Raw genomic sequence first — 12,400 nt, 5'->3', positions numbered from 1 at the left:
GGAGGGCAAGGGAGGTGCAGAGCAGAAAACAACGGGAAAAGGGGAAGGCTGAAGACAAAGCTGGTGATGAAGGGGGGGGGGAGAGGAGCAGCATGTGCGGGGGTGCGTGTACGTGGGCGTATATGAGGCGGCGGCAGCAGCACACCGAGGGAGGGGGAGGGAGAAAGAGAGCGTCAATGGCGGAGAAGTGTGGTGAATCAGCAAGTCTGCACATGGAAGCGCCAACGATGTGTTGCGTGCGTGTTGTACTCTTCCCTCTTTATTTTCTTCTGTTGTGAAGTGCACCAGCGCCACATCGTCCTTGTCACACGAACGTGTTGGGGTGACCGCGCAAGCGCACACAGACTACGCCGTCCCATTCGGCAGACACCGTGTTTATTTTCACACGCCCTGGAGAGGGTAGGCGCACCACTTCATCCTTTTCAACGTGTTTCCATTTTATGCGAGAGAACATGAGCTGCGCTCCACTCTACTGCCCAGATGGCCTGCCGCATGGACACATCCGCGATGGTGAAATGCAGCGGTAGACACACGCGTTGCAGCAATGCGCCGACCCAGTTACCTCAGCACGATCTCGGTCTCAAAATCTTCTCACCACCCGCCTCGCAGGCCGCTCGCCACCCCTGGTACATCCCTCGGGGTGGCTCAGGCTCCCCACATCAGTAGGCAATGAAGATCGTGTGAGATACTTTCAAGTCACGCTGGCACTGTGCCTATAACATCGATGGCGCAGACGTGCTAACCCGGTTGCAGGGTGATCCGACGGCACGTCATACAGGACCTGACCGCCACCATCAGCAGCGATACATTGCTCTGACCTCCCCCCTACGTCGTACGTGCATGACCTTGTCACCCACCAGAAGCGACTCGGCATTGAAAAGCGATAGAGAAGGGGTTGCTGCTGCCTGGCTTTCCCCCCCACACACATTGTTGCGGAGGGGGGGGCCCTGGACCCTGAGATACCGCGCACTGGGGGGTGTCCCCCCTTCCCGTCATCAAGGACACTGCTTTGCCCTCTCCCTCGCACGCCATCGCGGAGTCATGCGGCGAGAGAAGAGGCTCAAAACGCAGCACGCACACACGCGTCCATTCGCCACAACTGTTTGTCTTCCTGCTAAAAAAAGCGCAGTTGGATGCCGTCGGCGCTTGTGCGTGCGCGGAGGGCAAGATCAAGGCAGCAACCGTAAAACCCCCATCAAGCAAGCAGCGTAGGTGGGGAGTGGGTGAGAGGGCCTCTCGGTGTTACATGAGCCAGCTGAGTAATGTACATCCACCACGAGTAAAACAAAAAAAACTGAGCAAAGAAAGAACAGAGGTAAAGAGCGAACGGACGCTTCCCCCCTCGCCTAATTCCCAACCCGTCACTTCCGGCGTGGCGTGCTGCTGCCAAAGAGCTCTTGGCGTGTGGTGGCAATGGGCAGCGGCACAGTGGCCATGCGGCGGGGCTCAGCCCCTTCGTGCGGCTGCAGCGCACGCCGCGGAGTAAACCCGGACTTTCCTAGCGGCGTAATGGAGGCAGCGACGGGAATCGCATCATGCGACATCGTCTGACTTTCGTGAGAGCGCTGGCTTGCCACACCGGTGCTGGCAACCTTGTCGGGCCCACGTTGCTCTTCAGAGAGGCTATCGGTGTCACTACTGCCGAGCACCTCGGCCACGTTCACGACGCTGTCGTCGCCTACCTCTACTGCAATGGCTCGGTGCTCGCGCTGGTAAGCGGCTCGGGCCCGCACGGATTGCCGCATACGCATCTTCGCAGCTGCTATTTCGGCCCGCAAGGTTTTGCGTGAGGGTAGCCCTTGACGCACCGCGACGTCGATGGCGGTTGTCGGCGACACCCAAAGGAGAGTCGTGAGCGTCGCCGCGGCCGCGTTGGGCGGCTCGATCGCCTCTTTTACGACGGGGAGGAGTGCGCTGTCAGTCGAACGGCGTAGGGACAGGATTGACGGGAGGTGGAGAGCCGGCTGCGAGGCTTTGGTGCCGAGGGCGATCGTGTGACCATCCTCAACACATCCCTCCGTCGCGCGTACCGGCTCTGCGACGCCGCTGCAGGATTCCACCGGCTGCGTTGTCCACTCCAGCAGCGTCTTCATCACCCTCTGCGAGTTCCACAGACGCGCCTTCTCGCGGGCAGCGTCGCGGCGCCGCTGCCGCTCCACATACCACGCCGAGTTCGCCGAGTCGGGTACGAGCGTCGACCCAAGCGATGCAGCCGTGACGCTAGTGCTGACTTTCTGAGCAGCCGCCGCGTGGTCCGGCAAGACAGCGCTGGAGACGCCGACACGTCTTAACACTGGTGTGAGGTAGGCGTCGGACACCAAGACCTGCGCAGCCGTCGGCGGATTCACCATAACTGCTTGTGGCGACGGACTTTTCTGCGAGGAGCCACCGATGCGTGTCTTTGGCTGCTTCGCCATCGATCTTTCGCACTGACTCGTCGCCGCTGACACCTGTCGCACGCTGCACTGCGGGAGACCCAACGCAACCGTGCCGCTTCGCAACGCTGGAGGGTTCACGGCATCACCAAAGAGTTTGCGCTTCATCTCCGCTGTCTTATTCCCTGGGGTGCCGAGATCCGCCTGCTCGAGAGTAATCAGACGCCGCAGCGCCTCCTCACGACGCCGGTGGTGGTTGACTTGCTGCATGATCGTCGCTGAGACGCCACCGCCAGCGAGACTCCTGTGAGGCGCGTTGGCTTCGGTGCCCAGATCGGCGTCGGTGTCTACGAAGTAGTCATGTAACAGACGCGCTGCCGTCGCCGACCCACTCATCGCCGCGTGGCGCGCTTCCCCTGGTGTTCTGCTGCGGAGGAGGCAACCGTTCTTTGCGGTCACACCGGCCCATCGGTCTGCAGATGCGCGCCGGACCCGTGGTGCGTGTACGCGGTACCCCATACAGTGCGCGACGACCACACGAGACGACTGATTTTGAAAGGCTGCCGTTGGCGCTGGGCGCTGCGTCGATCGAGACTTGTCACTCGCATCCGTGAAGCCAAGCTGGCGCCGCGGCGTAGCCCCGTGTTTCGCCACGGGTTGCGACAAGCCGTTCGGTGTGACGCCGTAGAAAGACTCACCGGGTGCCGTAGAGATGGGGGCACTGGCCGGCGGCGTCCCTGACATCTCGCTGTTCACAACGTCGATGTTGCAGGGCATCGAGTCGCTGACGGGCGATGCTTCCTCCGGCAGCCGCGGTGGCGGCGACGGCGTGCCATCTGTGGACGCGAAATGGTCTGCAACGGGCGGCAGCAACGATGGCCCTAAGGGAGTGCCTTGCGTCTGCCGCGTCCCTGTCCATGCGCCAGACGCGCACTGCGGTGAGGAATTTCTGACCGAGCCGCGCACGACGACGCGTAGCGCCTGGCGCAGACGCTCTCGCACGGATGAGGCACCCGTCTCACACTCTGACAAACGCCGATGGTGCACGGAGCGGTGTTCGCCTACAGCACGGCCGGCACAGCAGCGGTCAGCGAAGGCGAGAATGAGCGGGGAGGGGAGCGGTGCTACCCTTCTTGCTGCCTCTGAGGGGACAAACGGGAGTGTCGCAGACTCACAGTACGTGCTGTCCTTGTCTTTGTCGCGGTGGGGTCGGTGCTTCGCGGCGGGCGGGCTGTTCGATAATGTGGCTGTTGTGATTTTGGATGTAGCATCCGGTAAGAGGGACATGCACCAGGCGTGCACCACGGTGCGCGGCCGCGGTGCTACCGCTGGTGCCTCGCCTTGGGGCTCCACAGGATCCACAAATCCTGAGAACGCGCGGACATCAGCAGTCAGCACTGCCCATGCGCCATCGATGAGGCTTGCCTCCTCCTCGCTCTCGTCCTCGCCGAGTTCCGCGTTCTTCGATTCGCTTGCTGTCATGCCACTCCAAGATTTGTCGTGCGTGTAAAATTGCGTCAAGGCGGCCGAGAGCTCCGCATCTTCGCCGCCTAGCAGACGCTCGCGCACGTACTGCTGCCGCCACGGCTCGTACGCCTGCCTGGCGGCCCTCGGCAGCTTCGTCATACTCGGCTGCACCCGCACGGGGACATCGTAGTGACGGCGTTTGTTTGCGTCCGCACCTTCACCTGGACGGAGCAGTGGAATGCCGCTGAGCTCGTCATTTCGTGCGACGTGGGAAACGGACGGCAACGTCCACGACGGCAGCTCCCAGAGCATAACGACAGAGTCCTCTCCGGTCGTGAGAAGTTGGGGAGCAGTGACAGCCGCGTCCCCTACATCAGCTGGCACTGTCGTGAAGAAAGCGCCAGAGACGGCGTCCGCGTGCGCCAGCCAGCGATCAAGCATGCGCCCTTCCCCACGCACCAGCCCGTGCCGCGAGCACCACCTAGTGGTGCTCGCGGCTGGCTTCGGCAGCACCTGCGCGTCTGCAGCGACCACCTGGCGTGCGGCCTGCAGGATGCTGGTAATGTCGAGCAACGTCACTACACCGCTCTGGTCGCCGCAGGCGACCAACCACCGCGCGGCGTACTGGTGCACGGCGAGTGCGGTAATGGGCTCACGCGTCGGCACCGCGCGGCACTGCCACAGCTCCCGGCCGTGTTGCACGTCCCAAAGCTGCACGAGACCGTCGTTGCTGCCGGACAGCACCAGACACACGGCCGCCTCGGCGCTGTCCTGCGCCGAGGCGGCCGTGTCGTGGGGGATGTGCATCAGGCGCGACAAGAAGCCCGTCAGCGATGAGTCCACGAGTTCCATCGCGACCGCAGAACTACTGTTCGCCTGGCCTTCTGTCTCCTCATCTGGCATCTCAAGAGTGGTCGAGTCATCCAGTAAGATCAGAGGACCGGGAAAGACCGCCGTAGGCTGTGGCGCCCGCATGGACAGGTTTGAGCCTCGCCAGCTCAGCTGCTGCGCCGCAGCCCACTCAGGGGGCAGCGAGTGGCACGGGACTGCAGACATGGCAGCGCTAGAGAGGGGCGCCGTGTACAAGACACGCCGACCACCAACGACAAGCAGATCGACACACGGAAGGCCTAGCACGCTCACCATGCTGTTTTTATCGTCTGCACGCGAGTCGGAAAGGTGGAGCTCACGCACCGGTGCAATCGGCTCAGTCGCTCCGTCAACAGTCGAAGGTGTATGGTTGCTTCCCGGCCCCGTCGTGGCACGCGTCAGTCGCAGCGGGTACGTATACAGGCGGCTTTCCTCACTTGCGGCATGCGACTCCTCGTAACCCGTTCCACGCGTGGTGTGACACGCAGCGAGGACGTAGGTCGTCACCACCCCCGCTGCGCTGCCTGCGTGCGTTGCGTTGGCCGTCCTCGCCATTACAGTGACCGCTGCAAGCGCGTCCACGGAGGCGCAGGCGACATCAGTGCCGGCGCGGAGTGACAGTTGCCGCAGAAGTCGAGGCTGGGGAAGCTCAGCCATACCAGGTACCGGTGAGGAGTCGCGGAGAAGGCAGTCGTACTGCCCAATGACAGGCTCTGACCCGTGCACAATGAACAGGGACGGCTGCTGCAGATGCGCGGGCTCGTCAGTGGCTGCCGCGTCGCACAAGGCGACCGATCGAACGCCAGCCGCTATGTACCATGCGCGCAGCACCTCTGCTGTAGGGTTTCTCTGCCTTCCAGCGCGTAGCCGCCACAAGAACACGTGGTGCGCATCCGCCGTCACGGCACACTTCAGGGACGCGCACCAGGCGGTGAATATGATCGACGCTGTGTGCCCGCGCGTCACACCAGACGCCGCTGCATTGGCGAGGTACCACGGCACTAAACATAGTCCACCCAGCAGCACTCGGTCAGCACCGTTTACGCAGTCGTAGCGGGCAAGACGCACATCTTTGGTCACGCCGCTCACACTGTCGACCGTTCCAGACGACCCAGCAGCGGCAGCGGCCCGTGATTCGATTTCGTAGGTGATGAGCTTGCCCGAGAGGGCATCGAAGATGCGCACAACTCGCTCTGTGTCCAGCACGAGCAGAAATAGGCCTACCTGGAAGCTGCGTGGCAACGAGCTGCTGCCGCCTGCGTCGCCACAGCTGACAACGTCCGGCGACGCCTCGTTGTGACACTCGGCGAGTAGCTTTCGACGGAAAAGGCTCACGTCCACCGGGTAGCCGCCTCTGGCCGCCATCGATGGTGGGCTGGATGGTGATGAGGTGCCGTCAGCGCTGCCCCTCGGCACCATGGTGGTCGCGGTGTCGCGCAACGACACAATGCGTATTGGAGTAGATGAGCTGCCTAACATGAGGCTCCACCAGCAGAGTGTGTGGTCGGAACTGCCAGTGATGAGCAACTGTTGCTCAGCATCGACACAGCAGCATGTGATAAGCCGCGAGTGACCATGGGCGCTGCCTACGCGCTGCCGCAGCGCTGGCGCTCGTGGTGGGACGGGGATCAAGGAGGACGGGAGCACACGGGGCATCGGCGTGGGCAGCGAGACGACTACGTTGAGCTGCCGCAGTGGCGCACGCAAACACGAAAGCCGTCGCAGCTGCGTCGTACCGTCTTCACTCACAGAGACGACCACGTCGCGGCTCACGATCACCTCTATGCAGAGCACCGCCGCTGAGTGGAGGAGAGCCGAGAAGACGGGAACGCGCAGCGCTGGCGGGTCTAGACGCGTCTCGCCGTGCTGGTGCAGGGCGAACCAGCGCTGTGGCAACACATAGACCTGCACGAGGCCCTGCGGAAACCCAAGCAATAGAAGCGGATCCAGGGCTGATTGGGACGACGATGACGCACCGCTGCCGCACCCGCCGATGTTGCTGGCGTGAATCACGGCGGGCGCTGCGGCGAGCGCGATGGCGCACGCGTACCATTGCCGAGGCATGGCTGACGTGTGTGTGGAGGTCATCGAGGCTGGGGCGACGCTGAAGTGCATCAGCACATCTGCGATCATCATCTCGTGCGGCGCCAAGTGCTCGTAGGTTGGCGCGACCGTGCGCAGGCCTTGGAAGTATTCGTTCGAAGGACTGGCGCGGGCCTCACGGGCCTCGTTTCTGTACGCGCGCACGGTGTAGACGGGCCTGCGCACAACCGCCACGTCAGAGGAGGGTGCAAGGCGATAGCTATACGTGTCTGCCGCGTACCACGCCAGAACCTTGGAAGAGCGTTGAGTAAACTGCCGGCTTCCCTCGGCCAGCGCGCCATTGTCATTGTCCTCGATGGCGTCCTCCGGTCCCAACCCGGCGCGCGTGGGGCCGCTTCCTGTCTCCGCGACTGTGCCACAGCGCTCCAGCGATTCCCCACGTGCCCCACGCAACGTGCGGATGGTCTCGCCTGTGCCAGTGCGGCACAGCGTCAGCGTTCCGTCGGTAGAGGCGATCACCGCCACCTCAGAGTTCCCGACCTCCCGGCAACTTGTGCGCAAGTCGGTGACGGGGCCACCGAGAGTGGCGACATGGGCCTCCGGAATGAGCGCGGGGCGTTCCGCAGAGGACAAGGAGGCCGCGTGCGAGGAGGATACGCGGGGCTGCAGCTCCGATCGCCACAGCTTCACTGCCCCGTCGGCGCCACCTGTCAGATAGCGACACGCTGCCGCACACCACACGAGACGCGTGATGATGTCGCGGTGGAAGAGAAGGTGGATGAAGGGATGTTGCCGGGCCCAGTCATCGCGGTACACGGGTGCCTCCTCTAGCCAGAATGGCGCGGGTGGGAGTGTATCAGGGGTGAAGTTCTGAGGGGGGGACTTTAGTGGTGACGGACTAGTTGCTAGCGTTCCAGACTGGGATGAGTGCATGCTTGACAGGCAGGGGAATGATCAGAGGGCTGGCGTATTTCTGTGGATGTGTCGGTCCTGGTAGCTACGGCCTTGGGGTTCGAGCAAACGCGTCCGCGCCCACCTTCACATGTGCGCAGAAAGTCGAAGGAAGAGGTGGGGGGAGGAGGGGAAGGGGGATGTGGTTGCCAGATACAAGCGAAAGCGGGTGCAACCAGACAAGTCGAAGTCCCCGCAACAAGAGAGGGGAGAGGGCAGGGAACGCCCTTCCGCACGAACCCCCCTCCCTCTCCAACACAACCACGACGACGAGCACAGAAGGAGAGACGCCGAATGTGGGTGCACGCAAAGCGATTGTTCCGTGAGGTCCCTTGCCGCACATGCAAGCAAGTTGTGGTGATTTGTGTGTGTGTGTGTGTGAAGCAGGCGAGGGTATCGGTTGACTCCGCAAGCCTGGATACGCTAGACGGAGAAAGGTTCGAGGGAGTTCACACAGAAAAAACAACATCAAGCGCAGGACACAGACGAGAACGCGAGAAGAGGCACAAATGTTGCGGCGCACAGCGGTGCGCCCGCGTCGAGCAAGCATATAAAAGCGAGGAAGACTGTGGAAGCGTGAAAGAAGAACGGGAGCGCGCGGCCATGCGCCTGCATACATGCGTGCTGCGATGGTCACTTGGGTTATCTGTGAGAGAGAAACGCGAAGGCAACAACAACAAAAAAAATGCAGCAGACCGACGAGAAAATAATGGGAGGGGGCGGGGCCACAGGAGAGAGAGGCAGGGACACTGCGCGCTCGACGGCAGCCGTGGCGGTGCTGCACCTCACCTACACCGAAAATGGTTAGGAGGGCGGAAAGAGAGAGACAGAGAGATGGTGGCTGTGGGAGATACACCAACAAATTCACGACGAGAAGGCAAAAGCAAAAAAAAGGCCTGCGCCATCCTGCATTCATCCGCGGCGTCCAAGTGTGCTGAGCAGGGGGCGGGCGGGGAGAGCGTGCTCTACACTGTGATGCGTTCCAGCACCTTGTACAGCCTCTCCGCATACTTATCTGGCGCAATCACGCTGATGGCACGGCGATCGTTCACGAGGCCCTTCGCAAAGCTCTCCAACTTTTTGACCGAGTTGTATGTCTGCAGCACATCGATGATGCCGAGGTAATACACCTCCTCACGCGCGGTCGTGTCGTCACCAGGAGTGTAGATCGGCAGCGACAACAATCCACCGTCACATCCGTGGATGCAGACGTAGACATCATTGTCATAGTCGCTTCGTTGCACATCAACGGAGGACGGCGGCAGCGTCGGTTCCATTGCCCCCACACTAATGCTCTCCCCGTCTGCGGCGGCCGTTTTGTCAGTCACGTACATGACCTCACCGCAGGTTTCCCCGATGTGCCCTTGTGTCGCGACATCGCTGCTGCCGAGGGGGTTCACGTGGCCGTCATGGTGCTGACGACGCAGGAGCAGGAGCGTCTTGGAGGGACCCTCTTCGCGTGAGAAGAGGCGACTACGGACACCAATCATGCAGCTGTAGTCCACCACGTTGAGCTGACGCAAGAAGTCAACGTCGGAGCGTAACTGGGCAAGCACGATGGCGCGCTGATACGTGCCGCAGATGATGAGCTGCGGAGGTAGGTCGTTATCCTTGAGCAGGAGGGCGCCGAAGGCCGTACGCGGCGGCGGTTTGCCCGGTTGGAGCGCCGTCCGGTTCACTGTGCTGCCTTTCACATCGTAGATGCGGTGAATGTAGTACGGCGTCGCGAAGACATTCTGCATTAGGACAAAGTGCTGCACCACTCCCGCCTTCCACCACCGCAGCGTCGCCAGCGCGTAGAAGCGCGGCAGCAGCGTATGCGGGTTGCGCTCGCAATAACGCACATACGCCGGCAGGAACTTCCGTAGCAGAAACTCCATCTCTCTGGGCCGAACCGTTTTCATGACAAAGTCGCTGAAGTACAGCAAGGTTGTCCCGCTCTTGCCAGGCGACACGCTGATGCGCCACGCAGTGGTCTCGTCCGCACCAGCTAAGGCGCCGACACGGAGACGCTGCTGCGCCTGTGCTGCGCGCCAGCGCCGAGAGTCCGTTGCTTCACCGCCGCCGGCATCGGACTGCGACGGCGACGAGGCTGGCACAAAGGATCGGCGGAAGCGTTCAACGTCCATGCGCAGGAAGTCGCGGATTTGGTTGAAGATAACCGGCGCGTGCATCTCAACCTGCACCTCGTCGAGGCGACTGAAGTGCTTCTTGGGGACGTGCACGCGGCGCTCGCCGCTGGCTGCCGCCACGAAGGCGACGCCGGCCTTGGAGCTTGTGGGGCTGGATGCAGCAGACGCGTTGAGGGACGCTAATGACAACTGCTTGGCCCCATCCTTTCCGCTGCTGTACTGTGACAGTTGCCTGCCTGTCCAGTCTGACTTGGCGGTCTTCGAAGGTAGACCGCGGGAGAGACGAGCGAGCAGTAGACGGGCAAACGGGTCGAGGTTGTCGTCGTTGGCGCCGAGGATGTCGCTCTCCCTCTCTGGAGCCTCTTCGTCGTCGTTTCCGGCTGCAGTGCTTCCTAGGTCCTCGTCGCGACGCGCACCGCCGCTGAGCAACGCATCCTTGCCGGTGCCCTCCGTGAAGCAGCGGCGCAGCTCTGCGTCACGGTTCTCTGCCTCAAACGCCGGCAAACTCTCCTCCGCCGCCTGCGACGACGTCAAGCGCCGTGGGGCGTCGTGCACGCAGCGAAAGGGCAGGAGCAGCGACTCCTCAATGGCTCGCCTCAGCGCCGTGTCACTCACGCCCTTGGGGTAGAGCAGCTGGGGGACCTTTACGGAGGTTGGAGAGGCCGCCATCGACTCGGGCTGCGGCATTACAGAGGCGGTTCCGGTCGTCAGCGTCGTGGAACCGGAGGTGCCGCCGGCAGCACGCCTGTCGGATAGAGGACCCAACAGAGAAGAGGCTGAGGCAGACGAGGAGGGGGACGATGGCATCTCCGCAAACGACACCGCTCTCGAATGCGAGCCGGGAGGAAGATCCTTCTCCGGTGTGGCGGCCTCGTTTGCCGGCCGCGCTTGAATTGTGTCAAGCAGCGCCGCCTCCAGCACCTTGCAGAGGTACCAGCTGTTGTTTTTCACAGCGTCGCTCACGGCACGGCCAATTTGATTCGGGTTCTTTGTAGGCCCACTGTAAGGGGGTGTAGCGGTTGCCGCAGCGCTCTTGTGGCCATTTTCCCTGCCGCGTCTCGTGCCGCTGTCGATCCTCCTCACCCTGCCATCCCACGCCGCCACGCTGCTGTTGAGAGGGGACTTCGCCCCTTCTTCACCCTGTCCGGCACCTGCACCCCGCGGAACGGCAGCGAGGGGCGTCATTTCCGCGTTGGAATGTTCACATCTCGGCCCAGCGGCACCGCTGCCTGCCGCGTCGTAGCTGAGACCCAACATCTGCTGCAGCCGCAGCCGGCGCTGCGATTTTCGGTCCTGAAAGCGCTGCAACATCGCCTCAGCCGACAGGTCGTCAACGGCGTGCGCGCCGGAGAAGGCGGGCATGCCAGATGGCACTCGCGAAGCCGTCGCTGAGGAAGGGCTGGCGAGCAGTGCATGTTGCAGATCTATTTGATCGTAGTCGTCCTGGATGATGTCCAGCTTTGCCGCCGCCGGCGCCGGCGGCGGTGGGGGCGGTGATGGTGGCGCTGCTGCCGTCTCCATCGACTGCGCCGGCGCCGCTTTTACGGGTGGGGACACGGGCGAGACCGGTGTCACCGTGCCGCTTGAGTTCCTCCGCTCTGCATCAAGTTGCTCCTGCTGAGGGGGCTCACTGTGCAGCTGCTCAGCGTCGCCCAGTAGCGATCGCGCCACTGTGGTGCGCTGCCGCCTTTCCTTTATCCGTTGCAGCATGCGGGTGCGTAGGGCTGTGGCTTCGTCGTCTGTTGTCTCGGAAGGCGTCCGCTGCGGTGCCAGTAGGTCTGACGATACCGCGCACTCCTGCGGGGCTGCCTCTGCAACGTCTAATACGGCTAAAGCACTATTGGAGACAGGGCATACGACCGCTGCACTCGTGTTCGCGAGTAACTGGTGCTGCTGTTCGCGCAACTTGAGGAGTTGCAGCCGCAGAAGATGATTTTCACGCCGCAGTCGGCGCAGCTGCAGTTCCTTCTCCCTCTCGTTGGTGCGCGCAGAGTGTGTTGCCGGAGGAGGTACCGTGTTTTCGCAATCGCGGGGAACGGCTTCACCGGCGCCGCCGTCCGCTGAGACCTTGGCATGCGCATCGCGTGACTCCATCTGCTGAACCGGTGTGCCGTGTTGCGGTTTCTCGAGTAATCACCAGCTCGTAAGGGGGAAGGGCGAGAGGCAGCACGCCCACGAGACGGTTAAGCGGCGGTGCGCGGTTACACCTGTACACCACCAAGTGGAGGGGATTCTCAGGCAACGAAGGAGATCACGCGCAGATGTGGTGACAATTTGGCTGGAGTACGGGAGCCGCTCGCACGTGTGTGTGCGCGCTTGGAGGGATGCATGTACACGTAGCCGCACACCTCTACGTGGCGTGTGGGTGTATACTTATGTATTCGAAGCGAGGGAAGAGGAGGCGATGGTGATATCTTCCTTGACAGAGAAGTTAGGAAAAAAAACAAAGAAACCTGCACCTGTGTAGTATGCAGGTGCGCGAAAGGACGAGGAACAGTACAGAGGTGTGTTGAGATGGGCGTCTTTGCGCGTCGACACGTGCGCAGGTCAGATTGCACGTCG

At 62.4% G+C, this 12,400-nt stretch overlaps 2 protein-coding genes across 2 annotated transcripts; both read right to left on the bottom strand.

The window, feature by feature from the left end:
- Nucleotides 1-1,361: 1,361 nt before the first annotated feature.
- LMXM_34_0570 (conserved hypothetical protein) lies at nt 1,362-7,688 on the bottom strand (the record flags this gene model as incomplete). Its single annotated transcript, XM_003879006.1, has 1 exon — nt 1,362-7,688. One exon carries the CDS (start codon nt 7,686-7,688, stop codon nt 1,362-1,364), a length of 6,327 nt encoding a protein of 2,108 aa, XP_003879055.1.
- Nucleotides 7,689-8,671: 983 nt separating this feature from the next.
- Nucleotides 8,672-11,932, bottom strand: LMXM_34_0560 (phosphatidylinositol-4-phosphate 5-kinase-like,putative; the record flags this gene model as incomplete). The annotated part of the gene is made up of 1 exon (XM_003879005.1): nt 8,672-11,932. The coding sequence occupies one exon, from the start codon at nt 11,930-11,932 to the stop codon at nt 8,672-8,674; it is 3,261 nt and encodes a 1,086-aa protein (XP_003879054.1).
- Nucleotides 11,933-12,400: the final 468 nt, after the last annotated feature.

Source organism: Leishmania mexicana, chromosome 34, assembly GCF_000234665.1.
Source record: "Leishmania mexicana MHOM/GT/2001/U1103 complete genome, chromosome 34".
Lineage (NCBI taxonomy): Eukaryota > Euglenozoa > Kinetoplastea > Trypanosomatida > Trypanosomatidae > Leishmania > Leishmania mexicana.
Note: the sequence above shows the minus strand (reverse complement) of the source record. Positions and strands in the feature narration are given on the sequence as shown.